Source organism: Oryzias latipes, chromosome 16 (genome assembly GCF_053564925.1).
Source record: "Oryzias latipes strain Hd-rR chromosome 16, Olatipes_Hd-rR_3.1".
NCBI classification, from domain to species: Eukaryota; Metazoa; Chordata; class Actinopteri; order Beloniformes; family Adrianichthyidae; genus Oryzias; species Oryzias latipes.
This window is the reverse complement of record NC_136252.1, coordinates 36,143,041-36,162,090: the sequence shown is the minus strand read 5'-3', so window position 1 is coordinate 36,162,090 and position 19,050 is coordinate 36,143,041. Positions and strand designations below refer to the sequence as shown.

Genomic DNA, 19,050 nt, shown 5'->3' with positions numbered 1-19,050 from the left:
TGGAGACTTCAGCTGATTGAATGGATCCGTATATCAGAGTATCATCAGCAGAAGGATGGACATGTTTGCTGCTGCATGAGGGCAGCTGATGGAAGCATGATGGAAGAAACTGGACTGGACCGAGCACAGAGCCCTGTGGAACACCACGATGGACTCTGCTGAGTTCAGAAGAACATCTTCATCAGATATAACATTCATATAGTTAGTTTGCACTAAAATGGACTTTAAAAATATAAGTCTAACTAAAAATAAGTTGTCCATCCAAACACTGCAGTGCTTTTACTGTATATTAAAATATATTTCTGAATATATATGAAATATTTTCCAGTGAGGGCAGGTTCTTCCTCATGATCCAGATCTCTGTCTTTGCTAACTTTCTGTCAAACTTAAATCCAAAAATATTCTCTAGATAGTTTTAACCTTCTGCTGGAAACACAGTGTGATCCTCATCTGATCTTCATCTTTTTTTTTTAAACCCAAATGTTTTCAGTCTACAGCAAAACCGGGCATTATGGGTAATCTGGCCTCATTGCAATGATCTGCACTAGGGTTAAATCTCATTGTACTATGCACACGGACAATAAAGCCATTCTATTCTATTCTAAACTGGATAATCAATAAAGCTGCTTTTCTGTCTGAACTGAATCTACAAACTGGATCTTCTTCTCACCAGGATTTTCTTTCAGTTCTGTAAACGGGTCAGAACAACATTTCAAAGACGTTCACCACTTCGGATAAAAAGGTTGTTTTTATTTTTATGTTCTAATGAAGACACGCCCCCTTCTGATTCCTCAGGAAGATCGATGTTCCCGATGTCCAGGAAGTCATTTCATCAGGTTTTGGAGATTGTTCTGAAAGATGTGCCTCTGTCCTTCCTCTGCTCCTCATCTTCACACTCCAGAACATCTTCCTCTCTCCCACCACCTTCTTTGTCCTCCTCTTGACCCCTCCCACAGAGTCAAGGACACCAGAATGCACCTGGATCACATCACATTTGAACTCACTCAGCTGATTGGAGGGCTAATGTTACCATGGTAACGGCTTTCATGGCCTGGAGAGTGAAACAGGACCACAGAGACTGTTGGTGCTCCTGAGTCTGGATCGGGATGAGGAACCCAGTCCAGATTAAAACCCAAAGGAAATTCAGATTCTGGAATGATCCGGAACCTCGTCGGAATACAGAACCTGATCTGAATCAAGACATCACGAGTTGATTTTCTGAAGACAACACCGTCACAGAACAGAACCCAAAGAGTTTCCAGACAAAGACACAGAGGTGGATGAGCAGCAGAACCGCCTGAACCAGTTTCAGAACAAAAACATCCAAAAGAATGAACTGGGGAACACTAACCAAATCCAGAGACGGATCCACATCCAGAACCAACCCAACAGCAAGACCCAGTTCAAAATCAAAGTCCTATTCTGACTCAGAACTGGATCAGATCCAGATTAGACCGACAAACCTCCAAACACAGGGTACAGGTCCACATACCCCTTATCTGAGCAGGCCCAACTCAGCTCAGATCCCACACCAAGACCCACATCTCTGTTCAGAACAGGATTAAGATTTGGACCCAAGACCAGAGGTCTGACGATGCAAAGTCTGACAGATCCTGATCCAGACCTGGTTGCTATCACAGACTAATATTTAGATCCAAATCCTGACTTTAGACTCTGATCCTGATCCTTGCTGACGTGTTTCCCAGAACCTGGTGGACATCACGTGCACATCCAGGACAAGCCCAGACGGACAGCCACAACCAGGTTCAACCAAGCAGAACCAGATTGTGCAGCAAAAAGTGTTCCAAGTGTATTTACGGGTAAACATCCACGACCATTCATGGTCTTAAAACATGACAGACCAGGATCTCCACACAAAAAGACCACGCCCTCTTCACATGACGTCATGGTCCAGACCCTGACCCGAGTCAGAAGGACTTCAGAACCATCGATGACACTAGAACAAGAACATGGTGTGGACGGTCCTTCCAGGGAGCAGTGGGGCCTTTGGTGGAGCGTCTGTCATCTGTTCAGCTTCTCATCATACCTGTAGAGGGAGAACATCAGCGTCATTGGAAACGTTCAAGTCCAGACGGTCCAGGAACCACTGAGGAGGAACAGAAGACCTTCTGCTTCACCAAGATCCAGAACAGATCCCAGTGGAGGGGATGAGGAAGATAAAGAGGGGAAGGTCAGAGCAGCAAGATGAAACCCACTTTATGATTGGACAGTTCCAGCTAAAGAGATCATGGAGGCTGAGAGGAAGGAACCTGGAGTTTCATCTGGAATGAAGGAACCAGATTAGGAGACCTGATCTGGTTCCTTCATTCCAGATTAGGAGACCTGATCCAGCTGGGGGGCAGCAGGCTCCACCTACTTTTATTGAGGCATCTGATTGGTCAGTTTATACCCTGAACTACAGAAGATTATCATTAAAGTGAGGATCATCAAAAAAAGTAAAAGACTGTATCAGAGCCAGAACGGTTCTCCTGACCCACAGAATGACTGATTCTGGTTTGGACCGGCTGACAGGAGGAACTGCAACGATTTGATGGTGAGGGTGGATCCACCAGGAAAGAGGTCTAGCAGAAAACCAAAGAGGAGGCTCATGAATGGAGGAAGAGGAGGATGGTTAGAGAGAGGACGAGGATTTGCCCCTCAGGGTTGGACTAAAGCAGAGGTGTGGAGCGGACGGTCGGGGTTCTTACTGTCGGATGGCCTCCGGGATCTGCAGTCGCTCTGTGGGAATGAACTGTGAGAGCTTCTGCAGACTGTGGATGAAAGTGATCTTCTTGCTGAACTTGTCGCTGTGGACGGCAGGTGGAGGTGTTTCAGGTGAGACGGTCCGTCAGCAGAACACAGTGTGGGGGGTTCTGAGTGAGTGTGCTGCAGACCTGATGAAGGGTTTGACCAGAGTGAGCAGAGCCTTGATGTACCAGGCGGGATGGACGACCAGAAGTCCCTTTAGGTCCTTCTTCAACCTGAACACACACCGCGACACTAACATCACCCGTGTTGTCATGGTAACCAGATCACTTCTATGGCTTTTCTGTGGGAGTGGAAACAGAAAACAGCTGGGCCCAATCCGAATTCTACCCCTCCAGCCCCTCCTACCCCGCCGATGGTGGGGGTATTTGGAGTCCAGACTTGTTTTTTTTAAGGCGGAGCCGTAGTGACTTCAGCCTAGATATCCCTCCGCCAATAGATGATCCGTGTTCCGCTGTGGTGAGAAAGAGAAACCCTTTTTTTCACGTGGGTGTGTTCTGAAACACGGACGTTTACATTTAGATGTCAGTACTGAGTTTTTGTTTTAGCACGACTTAAACTACGAAGCCGATGGTTTTAGCTACGCGCCAATGTAGATGACCGGCGACTATTGATGATGTCATCCAGTGGTAGTAACGTCCAAATTTGAGGACACTGTTGGTCCATAACTCTCTGATAGCAGGGCTACATGTCGGGGTGGGGAGAAACCAGAGGGGTAGGGGAGGAATTGGTTTTCTATCAGAACCAAGGTCCCCACCCAGCACGGCTGTGCAGGTGAGGAAAACCATCATACCTTCTGTCAATGGAGGTGTAGCACTGATGGAGCCACTTGATGGTAGGTAGTTTGTTTCTGGGAGCCAGGCTGCACAGGTAGACCAGCATGTAGTTCTCTGAAACCATCAGGTCCAAAGTCCCAACGATGTACCTGCAGGAGACAGGTGGATGGTAGCACGCCGTGGCACGCAGATAAAGAGCAGCGGACACACCTCACCTGAACAGGTTCTCCATGACATAACCGTAGTCCTCCACCGTGTTCTCTGGCAGGTAACAGGAGGTGAAAAGGATGATGGCGTTCATCCCGTCTCCATAGTAACCTGACCAACAGAGGAGTCTGGTCAGAGCTCACGTCTCCAGCGTCCTGACGTTTGCGTCTCTGGTGGACCATCTCACCTCCATGCGACAGGACCTGCAGGTACGGCTCCAGCACGCTCATGTTCACGTGAAACTCATGTCCAGAGACGCGGAACCGTCGCCAGCGGCGCCCTTTACTGTCCACCTGATCCAGCTCCATCAGACCCTCTGAGGGCTCAGCCGGACTCCAGGCCACGCCCACAGCCCTGCCCTTCCCGGTCCGCGGGAGGTCATCTGTGTCACGGAGGAAAGATGGCGTCTCAACCCAAGAAAGGTGTATCTCTGACCTTTGCCCCCCGTCTCCCTGCCGGACTCACCCTCCCACTCCAGGTCATGCACGCCGTCAGGCAGCGTTCCCGTCTCGCTGCCTGACGGCGTCTCCAGGGCGTCTAAGTTGATGTCCAGAGACGGCGTTTCGTCTGTGGCTGAGAGCGCAGCAGCAGAGAAGCTGTCGCAGCTGGGGTCCTGCGGGTCCCGCTGGTTCAAGGTCAGGCTAAGGGTTGGGGCCACGAGACGCTTTTTAGCCCCGCCCCCAACGCCTCCTGACAGAGTCAGACTGGTGGGTGGAGCTAAAGGATCAGAGGGTGCAGAAACATTTTCACATTTGGTCACACATTTCTTGGTGCTACGTTGACCGGCCCATGATGATGCGGCTCCCGGGGGCCCCGGGGCCTCAGTGACGACTGAACCTTCTCAGATCCAACATTCATGAAGACGTTGGCGTGAAAACAGCATTCAGTCAGCCATCGACTGTCCAGGTTCTGCCACTGAACAACATGAGAGGAACTTTAATCCCAACTGAGACAAAATGAGACAAAAGAATCCAGAAAATCACATCCTCTGATTTTTGAGGAATTTATTTGTACATTATGGAATTTATTAATAAATCAAAAATCAGACAATAGGCATAGTTGAAGTTTGGCGATTCTGAAAGTTCCAGGCCTCTCATCTTTTTGAGTAGAGAACCTGGACAGTCGGTGGCTGACTGAATACTTTTTTGCCCCACTGTACACGACACAGTAACAAATCCTAATGTAAACACTGTGTGTGGATCTAAAGAGGCTTTTGGAATTAGCCCCGCCTCTAGAGGTCAGACTTTGTCTTGTCATGATGACGGCCTGAGCGCCGACACGCTGCAGGAATCCTTTACTCTGTCAGACGCCTCTACCTGCTAAAGCCTCAGAGGAATGGATGTGAAGAAAAAGAACTTTAGAAAGGTGGATTTGATTGTCATTTGAAAGAGGCTGATGTGTTTACCAGGGTCTCTGCTGGCTCCTGCTGGACTCTCTGACTCCTCCAGAGGGTCGCCTTCCTCTGGCAGCGGTCTGAAACCCAAACCCAAAGCGTTTCCACATTAGGATCTCAGACCGTGACACAATCTGTGAGGAGAAACTCGCTTTGCCTGTTAGTCTCAGATTTTCACTTCCCTGAAGTCATTTAGACTTTTTTCAAGCTTTTTGACTTTTGTTGTTTTTATCCCTGCATTTGAGGTAGGGGGGGGGGGGGCGTGGTCGTTCGATTGACATCAGCTGTGACATTGGTTAAGTGGATGGGCTTCAGCATCTACTCAGTCTAAACCACTGACTGTATCACAGAACTGGACTGACTGAGTGGGACCCCCCCACTCCTCCAAAGCCCCACCCCCCACCGCCAGGACGCTGGTTCATTTCTGGCTCCAACCACTTGAAGTTCATTTGCCATTTTTACAGAACGGCTGCCGCCACGTTGGAGCCAGATGTGGTCAGTGAGCAGTGATTGGTTCAGTCTGTCTAAGTCATCGTTCCTACGGCAACCACTCTCACCAATCAGGAGTGAGCTTCTTGGAAGGCCACACCCCCACCACTAGAAAGTGGGCTACACCAAATCTGTCAATCAAATGCTTTAAATGTTGGACGTGGGGGCCAGCAGGCCCCGCCTACTTTTAGTGAGGCCTCTGATTGGTCAGTTTAGAACCTGAACTACAGAGAAAATATGAAAAAAGAGGAAGAAGAAGATCTTAAAAAGAATCAGAGCTAGAATGTTGATTCTGACCAATAGAGTAACCAACACACCTTCAACCCCCCTGCTTAGTGATGGACAGGTGAGTTTGTACCTGGGGAAGCCATCGTCCTGCCACTCCTCCCTCAGCTCCATGTCCCCGATGTCGGGGGGGTGGGACGAGCTGGCAGCAGTTCTGCAGAAAACATGCTGTGAACAGGTTTGTGTGCACGTACAGATAAAGGTGCACGTGCACACTCATCAGTTCAGCATCAGAAAACCAAACAGAGAAGCTGGACCAGAACCAGAAACCATAGAACCGGTTCCACAAGAACTGATTTCCTGTCAGAAAAAGATGAATTGAGAGGAAACAGAAACGTTAATGTAACCCTTGTTCTATCCTAGACACGTTAACATTGGGAGGTGGGTCATCTAGACCCACTAGACAGTGCTCTGAACCTTTTTTCTTCAATGATTTGTGATCTTCACTGGTGTCCATGGATTACATGAAATCTTTCCACCTTTATCCACCTTTGTCATGGTAGGGAGAACACCTCAATGGAAGGGGGGGGGGGGGGTCATCTAAGAAAGCACAAGGGTTAAACACAAACTCCTGAACCTAAAGAAGCCTGTCCCAGGATTTACAATGTTTAGGTCAGAGATCACATGTGGGTCTGATTGCAGTTAGCTCCGCCCACTGCAGTCATTGCCGTTGGGCGGGACAAATCCATCCTGGACCTGGGTGGGGTTCACCCATCATCCATGTAGTGAAGAACATCAGAAGATTGTTGAAAGCAGAGGTACGGAGTCTCCCCCTGGTGGTCTCTAGAGGAACTGCATCATTTGTGGGTGAACAGATCATCTGATTACTGATGTTTGTGTTGAACCAAAAATGGAGACGCAAAGAAGACCATGAAAGTAGAATTAAACTACCATCAAAATATCTATATCAATATTTCTCTAAGGCAACTTCACTTTCTAACACAAACAACAGAGTTGGCCACAATAAAGCCTAAAATGTTGTGGCTCACTGCAGGATAAATAAATGAACAAAGGATGAAGTTGAAACAAAAGCTTTGCTCTCAGGTGGATCTGTAGATCCTCACCGTAACGGATCCAAGGGGGGCAGGTCCAAACACCTCCCTGAAGAAAACCCCAGTTCCTGTTCCAGCACTGCAGAACTAGACGTGGTTCCTCACACAGACGTCGGTTCCAGTGCTAGCGGGTCACATGACCCCACCTGTCACGTCACGCAGTCCGGTCGGGATCTCCTGCTTTCACATAAGGTTCAGGTGAACAGACCTGCTAGGCAGCTGTTGACACACCTGAGAAGGGGCGGAGCTCTATTGTTCCTCTGTTTGTGGTTGGGCTCACACACCCAGCTCAGCACTTCTGTGTGTATGTGTGCACATCACAGTCCAATCAGAACCTGAGCTGTCTACGGCGGGTCAGGGTTCTGTGGAGGCTTCACGGACCCACCAGGATGGGGGGGGGGGGGGCTTCCAGGTGATCAGTGAGTGTAGATGAACTCCAGTTCTGAGCCCCTTATTCGTTTAATACGACTAAGGTAAAGGTTGAACCCGGGTCCATTTACAGTGAGTAAAAAGACCAGAACTCCTCCAGAACCCTCCAGTCTGGACCCAAATACCCACAGACTCAACGCTGAGAGGCTTTCACTGACACACAGGAAGAAGCAGTTTCATCACCAAGAACACAACCATGAACCAACTGTGGTCTGGAAGAGGAAGTCTATGAGTGTTTGTGTGTGTGTGTATTCATGCATTCACACACACACACACACACACACACAAACACACACCAGCGGTGGGGTCTCAACCCCTCACTCTTTCTCATCTTACCTGTGTGTGTGTCCAGCGGAGGAGCTCATGATGTCACAGTGATGTCACGGCGTGCTCTGACCTCCTGGATGTCTGCTCTCTCGCTGTTACAGTTCCACTCTGCATCTGTGGCACTCGCCCGCCCGCCCTCCCTCTCCTCGTCCGTCACACAGGTTTGGCCGCATTTCCCAGCAGAGCTGCTCTCTGATTGGACAACACTCAGCTGCCTTAAGCAGACAGGTAAGTCAGCAGCTGCACCTGCACCTTTATCATATCCACCAATCACAGGCAGAGGTGATGCGTCTGGGAGGATTTATTTTGAAAATCAAGACACTAAACAACTGCACTCTTTCAAAGTAAGAGTCCGAACCCTTGAGACGTTTGCTGATGTTTTCTTTGATGAGCACCTCAGCATCTCTCTGCCTGAGAGGATGATGAAGGTTCCCAATGGAGGTACCTCGTGGTGCAGCGGTATGCCGGTCGACCCATGATCGTAAGTTTGCAGGTTCAATTCCCGCCTTGCAAGCCCATAAGTCAATGGGTAAGACACTGAACCCCACCTTGCCTCTGGTGGTAGGCGGGCGCCAGTGTTTGGCAGCGGAGCCGCCACCAGTGTGTGAATTTACTGTAATATTGTGTGTTTTCTGTTTTTAATGTTAAAGCGCTTCGAGCTGCACAAAATGCATGAGAACGCTATTTTATAAATAAAGTTTGATTTGATTTGAATGTGTGTGTGACTGTAAAGCGCTTTGGGCCTTGAAGAAGGTAGAAAAGCGCTTTATAAGAATACGCCATTTACCTGATTTTTGTTGTTTTTGACAACTGTTTTTGAGCTTTGTATCTCACTCAAACCAAAGCCCGTTGGATCAAAGCCTGTTGTTCTCTTCCTCTTCTTCATTGGTGCCCCATCTTCATCAGTAACTCTGACCTGTCAATCATTCTGAGGAGGTGTTTGCTTTGAAAGTCCTGCTAAGGGGCACCTGTCCGGAACAGGGTGGTGTAGGGAATCCATCCACCAACCTCCACCTGTAAATGTCCAGCCGGGCTTCAAACCCGGGACCTGCAGGTTCATGTTTCCACGGGTGCTGGTGCAGAGGTGGCCTTGGTTCAAAGGTCAGCACAGAGTTTCAAAAGAGGACATGAAGCTGAGGAGCATTATTGATGTAACTTCCTGTTTTTCCCAACTTCCTCTGGTTTCACATTAAAATCAGCTGCTGACTGAGAGACTTTAGCTCCTCCCTCTTTGCCATGGCTGAGGGGGGGGGCATCCAACTCTATGCACTTTATGGGGGTCTAACTCCAAACTGGTGTGCCCCCCAAGGCGGTTTTGCGGTCATGGAACCAAGGGGGCGTTACCAAAGGACAGAGAAACGGAAAGCAGCATGTGACATCAGAGCTTCTTTCTGATTGGATGACATCTGCTTACTTTGCACATCTCTAGGGGTGGCCATGGTACCGAGGTGGAGCAGTTGATCTCTGACTGGAAGATCACAGGTCCGGTTCTTCCTGGGCCTCCCCATGTGTCCTTGGGGAAGTTGCTGAACCCCACGTTGGATGTAGGTTGGCGCCAGTGTTCGGCAGCGGAGCCTCCACCTGTGTGTGAATGTGTCCACGACAACAGGGGCTCGCCATGTTGTCTTAAAAACAAATGACTGAAGACAGAGAGCTGACTGTGGTCCTAAAGGGACACCGAGGACATCAGAAACCAGTGTTTCAGTCCAGAAACCTGGACTAGCTCTGCTTCTGGAGCCACATGAAGAGAGCTCAGAACGAACAACACACAACAGGAGGCTGCTGCTGGAGTGAGTTTCTCTGTTTCTATGGCAACCACTCTCACCAATCAGGAGTGAGCTTGTTTGAAGGCCAAACCCCTACCACTTGAAAGCAGGATTCACGAAATCTGTCAATCAAATTTTTGAACGTATGATGCGGGGGCCAGCAGGCTCCGCCTACTTTTAATCAAGGTGTCTGATTGGTCAGTTTATAACTCAAATATCTAGAGCTACAGAAAAAAATATCCTGAAATAAATGAAAACTATTAAGGAGATGTTAAGAAAGTTATATGATCTAGAACGTTCATTCTGACCAATGGAAGGCGTAACAGCTGTTTATTTCTCCATTGACGTGTCAAGAGTACTTCCTGTTTGGAACGCCAGGAGATGGAAAGATGGATGGATGGGTGGATGGATGGATGGATGGATGGAGGGAAGGATGGATGGAGAGAAGGATGGAGAGAAGAATGGATGGATGGATGGATGGATGGATGGATGGAGAGAAGGATGGAGAGAAGAATGGATGGATGGATGGATGGATGGATGGATGGAGAGAAGGATGGAGAGAAGAATGGATGGATGGATGGATGGAGAGAAGGATGGATGGATGGATGGATGGATGGATGGAGAGAAGGATGGAGAGAAGAATGGATGGATGGATGGATGGATGGAGAGAAGGATGGAGAGAAGAATGGATGGATGGATGGATGGATGGATGGATGGATGGATGGATGGAGAGAAGGATGGAGAGAAGAATGGATGGATGGAGAGAAGGATGGATGGATGGATGGATGGATGGATGGAGAGAAGGATGGAGAGAAGAATGGATGGATGGATGGATGGATGGATGGATGGAGAGAAGGATGGAGAGAAGAATGGATGGATGGATGGATGGATGGATGGATGGAGAGAAGGATGGAGAGAAGAATGGATGGATGGATGGATGGAGAGAAGGATGGATGGATGGATGGATGGATGGATGGAGAGAAGGATGGAGAGAAGAATGGATGGATGGATGGATGGATGGAGAGAAGGATGGAGAGAAGAATGGATGGATGGATGGATGGATGGATGGATGGATGGATGGATGGAGAGAAGGATGGAGAGAAGAATGGATGGATGGAGAGAAGGATGGATGGATGGATGGATGGATGGATGGAGAGAAGGATGGAGAGAAGAATGGATGGATGGATGGATGGATGGATGGAAAGATGGATGGATGGATGGATGGATGGATGGAGAGAAGGATGGAGAGAAGGATGGAGAGAAGAATGGATGGATGGATGGATGGAGAGAAGGATGGATGGATAGAGAGAAGGATGGAGAGAAGGATGGAGAGAAGAATGGATGGATGGATGGATGGATGGATGGATGGAGAGAAGGATGGATGGAAAGATGAATGGATGGATGGATGGAGAGAAGGATGGAGAGAAGGATGGAGAGAAGGATGGATGGATAGAGAGAAGGATGGAGAGAAGAATGGATGGAAAGATGAATGGATGGATGGATGGATGGATGGATGGAGAGAAGGATGGATGGAAAGATGAATGGATGGATGGATGGAGGGAGGGAGGGAGGGATGGATGGATGGATGGAGGGAAGGATGGATGGAGAGAAGGATGGATGGAAAGATGAATGGATGGATGGATGGATGGATGGAGGGAGGGAGGGAGGGATGGATGGAGAAGAGAGAGTTTGGCAGCAGACACAGCAGCTGCAGTAGTCCTCCTTCCTACACCGAGGGTGGAGGAGTCTGACTGAAGGCGGCTCTCAGGGTGTCCACAGTGTGGGAGGTGTTGTTCTCAACGTTCTTCTCTGTCTGCAACCCCCCCCCCCCCCCCCCGCTTGCTCTCTCAGAAGAACCAGTGATGAAAGTCAGGCAAGGAAAAAATCCCTGAACTTTTCTTTGAGCGATATGGCGGGCACAGAGCGAAATTTTGGAAAAATACGTGGTCTTAGATGCATTCTGGTGCATTCTGGCAGCTAGTTATTCACTTCTTTATCAAGAAACTAAGACTAATTGGAGCATCATGATTTGTCATTCAAACCCCTAGTTTGACTCTCCATTAAGGACTTGCTGGTCCTAAAAAAGAATTTGGAAAATTGCTCAAAGTAACACAATCCTACAATCTACGCTTTTCCTTAAAGCTGCAAAACATACAATTGCTAAAATATAGTAACATCAAAGCCCCAAATGGCAAAAAGAACACCAGTAACTAAGATATTCTATGAAAATACCTGTTATTTATACATTATTTCTGCTTTAGAAATGACTGATGTACAACATCCACTTGCACTGTTTTCTCAAACTATAATTACATCAAAATATGGGATCTGCTTTAAACTATAATTCTATAACATAATACATCAATTCTTTAACACCAATAATAAGTAATCTGGGAAATATCAAAACAAACATACAAACTAAACTAAACATTGTAAACATTATTTTTTAAGGGAGTGCGGGTCCAAACCATCAAATACTTATAATTAATGTTAACTATACTGAACTAAATCATGGTAATTAGGAAATACAAATAAATTAGATAGAGAAATGTATTCAAAATAAAAACTGAAACTCAAAACTAAAATTGAAATTATTTCAAAATGTGGTTTTGAGATTATTTTACACAAAAAAGTATTTGACCTACACTACCTTAAAAATCTTTTTTTTTTTTCCAGCCAAGACCACTTCAATTTGTTTTTTATCGTCTTCTCACAACTGAGGTCGTGACCACGCTCAATAATGACGATGCCTGCCATTATTTTAACACAAATTTGATCGCAATCTCTTCAGATGTGTTTGTGAAAGTTTAGCGTGGGTCCGCCAGTTTTGGTCTCTAGGGAAGCAAGTCACGCTGACCACGTGGTGCAGACAGAGCCAATCAGACCCGTCGACGCATCCGAAAGCAACTAAAACGTCCCGTCATTGGTCAATTAGGCCGGGAAGACGAGAGATGGCCACGACCATAGAGGAAGCGATCTGCGGAGAAATATAGAAAATAAAGCTAAAATTAGCTGATTTCAGACCATTTTTTAATCCGGAAAGCGATTTGTCCGTAGAGATCAGGTCTTTATTTCCCGGAAAGTACGTTCGGTTTGCTCAAAAACCCGGATTTCCGGGAATTCCCGGAAGACTTTCATCACTGAAGAACACAAACACCATGAAGGTGGAGGGAAGAATGAAGACACTCATGATTTGGTTCTTGTTTATTTGACAGAGAATCTTAGTGAAGTTCAAACCTCAGTCTCTTCTATCGATGTGAAACTCGACTGTCTGCTCATGCGTGAGTAAAGGTCAGAAGGTCTGTGATTGTCATCGTTTTCTTTCTGAAGCATCTGTTTGTGACAAGACAAACTTCACCGCAGCCCTCACTAACCTTCTGACAGGTCAAAGGTCAACACCCTCCAGCTTGCTGAACTTTTCCTGCAGGTCTTGAGCGCTGATTTGAGGCAGACCTTCATTCAGAGGACAGCCCTCCACCAGACTGTTCATGGGAGTGGGAGGAACATCAGACTCCTCCTCCTCACCTGGGCCCGGGCACCTGTCTCCACTCTGCTCCTTCAGAAAGGCTTTCACCAGGGGGAGGAGCTTCTTCCGAGATGCCAGCCTATTTCCTGCAGAAACCAAACGCAGAAAACATTAGAAAACAGTTTAACCTCCATGCAGACCTGGTTGATCCACCCACAACTTCACCTTGATGATAAGCGGAGATGTGAGGAAGGGGAGTGCTGATTGGACGGAGGTCCAGGGCGGGGCTACAGCTCTGCTCCAGGAACTGGCATACCTGGAGAATGGGACACTTGAGATGTCACCATCAGCAATGGGACTGTGACGTGACTCTGGGACAGGTGTGATGCAGCGTCGCTGTGGGTACCTGCTCTCTGCACCTGGAGCTCTGGCTGAAGACAGCCAGCTCTCTGATTGGTTCTCTGCTCTCAGTGAAGGAGATTGTCATCAAAATCAACAGATCAAAGCCAAACTTCTGACAGCAACTGGAAAGCTCCGCCTCCAGCCCCACCCTCTGGAAAAACTCCTGACACACACACGTACACGTAGGCAGAGTGTATCACTACAGTGGGTTGTGAAATTCTACATTATTGCAAATAGGGATCCAGTGTGGGCATCAGGTAGTACTGCAAGGTGTAGTATGATGTAGTAACCTGTAATAACCTGTAGTAGGCTGTAGTAACAGGCAATATCCTATAGTAGGCTGTATTAACCTGTAGTAACTGGGGCGACAGTGGCTCAGGTGGTTGAGCGGGTCGTCCAATGATCGAAGGGTTGGCGGTTCGATCCCCGCTCCCACCAGCCAAATGTTGTTGTGTCCTTGGGCAAGACACTTCACCCTCCTTGCCTCCAGTGTGGCTCCACTGGTGTGTGAATGTGTATGAATGATCCCGGTGATGGTCAGAGGGGCCGTAGGCGAGAACTGGCAGCCACGCCTCTGTCAGTCTGCCCCAGGGCAGCTGTGGCTACAACCGTAGCTACCATCACCAAGTATGAATGAGGAGTGAATGAATAATGGACACAATGTAAGCGCTTTGGGTGTCTGGAAAAGCGCAGATAAATCCAATCCATTATTATTTATTATTAATAACCTGTCGTAGGCTGTAGTAACCTGTAGTAACCTGTAGTAACCTGAAGCAGGCCGCAGGATCAATCAACTTATTTGTACAGTAATCACTGACTGACTCATACTGTTTACTCTAAAATTGATATAGAAACAAAACTTGGATGCAAGTATAGTAAGTATGTTTGTATAACATGAAACATTATAGTGTAGTATTAAATATTATAGTGTAGTATAAAACATAATAGTTTACTATAAAACATTATATAGTGTAGTATTAAATATTATAGTGTAGTATTAAATATTATAGTGTAGTATTAAATATTATAGTGTAGTATTAAATATTATAGTGTAGTATTAAATATTATAGTGTAGTATTAAATATTAGTGTAGTATAAAACATTATAGTGTAGTATTAAACATAGTGGCACAGTATGATGTTGCCATGGTGACTAACCTCCAGGGTGATGTATAGAACAGAGATGGCAACGTTAAAAGTTTCTGAAACCACCTTCATGTCCTTTAGAATCATCTGCTCCGTGTTCAGACCTGTACAACAACAAAAACCTTTCAGTTTTCTTTTTTACAACAAATCTTTTATCTACACTTTATACTAATCAAAAAGTATTTCAAAAAGTATTTCACTTTGGAAAACTGTTTGTAAAGCTGCACAGTCAAATATTAACATGAATATTTTTGGTTATTTAGTCTGTTTTAGGAGAAAAAACAGGTTTCATTTTTCAAATATATGTTTGCACCTTTTAATCCATGTATTTATAAATGTTATTTTTACAATCTAAATAATTAGTTTATAGTAAAATATTTTTATAATTATAATATATATATATATATAATTATAATATATATATATATATATAATTATAATATATATATATATCAAGTCAATATTTTTATAATTATAATTTATATATATATATATATTTATATCAAGTCAATATTTTTATAATTATAATTAATATATATATATATATAGTTTCATACTACTATATCTAGTCCTTTTCCGTCTTATTCCAGTAGCCCACTTTCCATCTGGTCCCCCAGCACCTGACGCAGACCTTGTCCGGCCGACGTCTGAGCCGGCATGACGTGTGGTTCACTGTCTACCATGTTGTGAGGTAGGCAGTAGCGTTAAGGGTCTTGCCCCTCTTGTCCAAAGACCCTAACTGCGTTATGTTAATTGCTCATGGCAATTGACCCATTTCCATTAATTTTTCAACCCTGATTTTCCTGCATGACAGTCCTGCACCTTACCAACTGAGCTACCCTGGAGAACCAACCAGACATTGTAGTGGTGGATAAAGAACAGAGGAAAACCGTTGTGGTGGATGTGGCAGTGCCAAGTGATGGGAACATCAGGAAGAAGGAACATGAGAAACTGGAGAAATACCAGGGACTCAGAGAAGAACTGGAGAAAGCCTGGAAAGTGAAGGTGACAGTGGTGCCTGTGGTAATTGGAGCACTGGGGGCAGTAACCCCCAAGCTGGAGGAGTGGCTACAACAGATACCTGGAAAGACCTCAGACCTCTCAGTCCAGAAAAGAACAGGAACAGCTAAGATACTGCAGGACCCTCAAGCTCCCAGGCCTCTGGTAGAGGACCCCAGCTTGGAGGAGAGACATAAGGGCTGGCATTCGAACAAAAGGGCTGGCATTATTCTCCCTTCTTCTGACCCTTCGACTTATGTCTGTTGCTCAGCCATTTTCAGAGACTTTGAGCCAGTGTCTCTTCAATTCTTAAATGAGTTGGTCAGTCAGAGCAAACCATCAGGTTCTCCCCCTAGATTCCACCCCTCCCAAGCTTTTCACGGAGGTTTCCCCCAGCTTTGCACAGATGGTCCTTTCAATCATCACCAGCAGTCTGGCTGCTGGTGTCGTCCCTGCTGTTTTTAAACATGCAGCAGTCCAGCCTCTACTTAAAAAACCTAGCCTGGACAGTGCTGTGTTGGCTAATTTCAGTCCCATCCGTTCTATTTTTTGGACCGAGTGAATTTAGTGAACCTTCCCAAGTTGATTTGGGTCCCTTGACAAATGTCTCTAATCTGAGTTTTAAACTGGATCAGCAGATAAACTCAGTGGTGAAGTCAAGCTTTTTTCATCTTCACCAACTTGCTAAGGTAAAACCTTTTTTAACAGCTGCACATTTGGAAACAGTAATCCAGGCGTTCATCACGTCCCGGCTGGATTACTGTCATTCTCTGTATGTTGGACTCAGCCAGTCGTCTCTCTCACGTCTCCAACGTGTTCAAGATGCAGCTGCCCGTCTTCTGGTTGGAGGACATAAGAGAGACCACGTCACGCCAATTTTAGCTTCTCTCTACTGGCTGCCTGTGCATTTTAGAGTTCACTTTAAGATTCTTTTATTTGTTTTTAAATCTTTCATGGTCTGTCCCCGCTGTCCTTCTCTCTCATTACTCGCCAGCCCGGTGCCTCAGATCAGCTGATCAGCTGCTTCTGGTGGTACCGAGGTCCAGATGAAGCTCAGAGGGGACAGAGTTTTTGCTGTCGCTGCTCCAAAGCTTTGGACTCTCTGTCTCTGTCCATGAGAGAAGCTCCATCACTGTCCATTTTTAAAACCCATTTTTATGCTCTGGCGTTTAATACAACATGAGACTTCTCTTATTGCTGTGTTGCTGTACTGGTTTGATTGTTTTTATCTCTCTATTTTTAATCTGCTGTTTTAAGATATTTTAGTGTTTGTTTTCTTCATTTCTCGTGTTCAGCACTTTGTGTCGGCTGCTGTTGATTGAAAGTCTTATATAAATAAAGATGAGTTGAGGGGGCCTTTTATTATATATTTACAAATGTTAATTTTATAATTAATATAATTTTGTATAATTATTATATAATTATAATATAATTCATATGTAAGCTTCGCAACTAAATATTTATTTGTAAAAAAAATATTTAAGTCCAGCTTTTTAACTACAGTACGGGTGAGTCAGAGGAGCAGAGATGAAGGATTGGCAACAGGTGAGGATGATGAAGGACAGAGATGGAAATGTGATGACAGTTTTGGAGCTAAACATTTAAGTCCAAACTAAATATTTAGCCAACATGCGAATAAACTTGCCGATAAGCGGAAATGGACTACCAAAATAAAAGCTGGATTTTGTTCTGTCCCTGAACTGAAACTGGCCAGACTTGTCGTCCATCACGTCCTTTCCTGATTAAAGACGTGTCCAACCTGCTGCTCGAAAACATGGATGAGCCGTTTTAACAGCTATTCTTTTGTCAGTAAGGTTCTCGTCATCGCTACATATTGAGGCCTGTCATCACGCCCACCTCTGCTGGAAAACCTATGGACGGACTCCCTCCCCCCACCAACCTCACCTCGAACTTTTCATTTTTACATGTATTTGTTTGATTGACACCAGAGGTGGACTGGTGGTCTGTTTACTTTTGTAGAATCTACAACCATTAGGAAGATCCCTCCTTTATGTGGACACCCCTGAGGTTTCTTTGTTTTATTTTTTTTTTTTAGGAGTTTTTCCTTACAGAGAAGGGGGGGTCTAAGGGCAGGGATGTCCAGTTTAGTTTAGTCTGTTTGTTAGTTCATTTTAGTATTTTCCCATTGAATTCTATGTATTCCTGATCCTTTTGATTTTATGTTTCACTTTTTCAAATACCGATACGAAGCCCATTGAGACGACTGTTGTTGTGAATTTGGGCTAAACAAATAAAATTGAATTGAATTGAATTGAACCGTTAGGTGTTTGACAAACTAGATAGAAAACATTTCATTCACAGCTGTTTTAATTGAAACCTTTGTGCATTAAAGTTCTTTAAAAACTGGAACAACCAACACATTCCACAGTACTGCTGATGGAGGAAGTGCATACTGATGCAGCAGACCTCAGCTCACCTGAAACGTCAAACTTTGCGTTTTGCAGAGACTGGAAAAGAGCTCCCCTTGGTGGCAGAGTGGGGAAGCGCCTCTCCAGCGCCGCGGCGTACTGACTGTCTTTAGGAGTGACTTTACCTGCAGCAGGATCCATGTTGACGCAGTCCAGCACCATGGCTGCTGTAATCCCAAACACACCAGGTTATAGGGTTAGCTGAGGTGAGAAGGTCATCCACCTCATGGCAGAAAAACCAAAGAGTCTCATCTTTACAGTAACTGGAAAGAACAGGTTTTTATCACAGAAAAATGTTTCAGATGTCAAGATATTTTGGAGAGCATCATGCTGCCGTGCTGAGTACCCAGCCGGTAGTACAGTATGAGCCCAGGGGTTAAAAACAGATTGTGTGCAAACAGCAGAATTTTTACACTAAATCTGTACAAAGAAAGTCCAAAAAGTTCCCAAAGAAGCAGAGATAATTGATGAAAACAATAGAGTAGAGTTTATCTGGGCGGAGTTTATCTATGTGGTATTATCTGAGTGGAATTTATCTTGGTGGAATTTATCTGGGTGATGTTTTTGAGTAGAGCTTATCTGGGTGGATTTTATCTGAGTGAAGATTTTCTGGGTGGTGTTTTTTTGAGTGGTGTTTATCTAGTTGGAGTTTATCTGGGTGGAGTTTATCTAGCGGGGTTTATCTGTCTGGTGTTTATCTGGGTGGTGTTTATCTGGGTGGTGTTTATCTAATTAGTGTTTATCTGATGGGCGGTGGCTAGACGTGGCTAGATGTTGATATTGATATTGCTTGTTGCTTGACACCAGCTTGGAGCCAGTCTAGAATGGAGAAGTAAGACACCTCCTTCCCTCCACTAGTCTGAGGGTTCACCTTGGGCAAGTGATAGCACCCTCTTGCCCCCCCACCTAGGGTTACAGCTGAAACAAAAAGTCTGGCCAACGGTGTACAATGGCGGAAGAGGATACAAATCCCAACGGCTAGACAGCGGATGAGCCAGCACCGCAGTGCCGACGCGGCCACCAAGGGTGTTGCAGAACCTTATCCGGGTCTGCTCCAGCCATCGGATGCAGTTGGCTGCATGTGTGCAGACTGTCTTGGTTCGTCCTTGCCTCTGTACT

At 45.8% G+C, this 19,050-nt stretch overlaps 2 protein-coding genes across 4 annotated transcripts in view; both read right to left on the bottom strand.

The window, feature by feature from the left end:
• Window positions 1–729: 729 nt before the first annotated feature.
• Window positions 730–7,872, bottom strand: bnipl (BCL2 interacting protein like). Of its 2 annotated transcripts, none has more exons than XM_004085064.5 (10): window positions 7,734–7,872; window positions 5,990–6,070; window positions 5,155–5,222; window positions 4,215–4,466; window positions 3,937–4,131; window positions 3,758–3,860; window positions 3,560–3,691; window positions 2,895–2,981; window positions 2,709–2,807; window positions 730–2,047 (listed from the first exon to the last, which is right to left on the bottom strand). In XM_004085064.5, the coding sequence occupies exons 1-10, from the start codon at window positions 7,760–7,762 to the stop codon at window positions 2,023–2,025; spliced, it is 1,071 nt and encodes a 356-aa protein (XP_004085112.1). In that variant the 5' UTR covers window positions 7,763–7,872; the 3' UTR covers window positions 730–2,022. The 2 variants fall into 2 exon arrangements, with proteins under 2 accessions (XP_004085112.1, XP_011491748.1); XM_011493446.4 differs by lacking the exon at window positions 7,734–7,872 and adding an exon at window positions 6,981–7,145.
• A 4,807-nt stretch (window positions 7,873–12,679) lies between these two features.
• The window catches only part of prune (prune exopolyphosphatase), a 28,509-nt gene continuing 22,138 nt past the window's right edge, over window positions 12,680–19,050 (bottom strand). The window contains exons 5-9 of one of the 2 annotated variants that reach the window (XM_023964236.2): window positions 17,940–18,098; window positions 14,516–14,607; window positions 13,363–13,521; window positions 13,182–13,272; window positions 12,680–13,102 (exon numbers count right to left, since the gene is read on the bottom strand). In XM_023964236.2, coding sequence (XP_023820004.1) covers window positions 12,876–13,102; window positions 13,182–13,272; window positions 13,363–13,521; window positions 14,516–14,607; window positions 17,940–18,098 — 728 coding nt within the window. In that variant the 3' untranslated portion in view covers window positions 12,680–12,875. The remainder of the gene's footprint in view (window positions 13,103–13,181; window positions 13,273–13,362; window positions 13,522–14,515; window positions 14,608–17,939; window positions 18,099–19,050) is intronic. The other variant, XM_078933737.1, reaches the window with a different exon arrangement.

Excerpts from the sequence above, each read along its gene's own strand:
- bnipl (XM_004085064.5), bottom strand. The coding sequence starts at position 7,762 with ATGAGCTCCTCCGCTGGACACACACACAG. Across the intron at positions 5,223-5,989 it reads CAGGACGATGGCTTCCCCAG|ACCGCTGCCAGAGGAAGGCG; the intron begins GTACAAACTCAC and ends TTTGGGTTTCAG. Across the intron at positions 2,982-3,559 it reads TACACCTCCATTGACAGAAG|GTTGAAGAAGGACCTAAAGG; the intron begins GTATGATGGTTT and ends GTGTGTGTTCAG.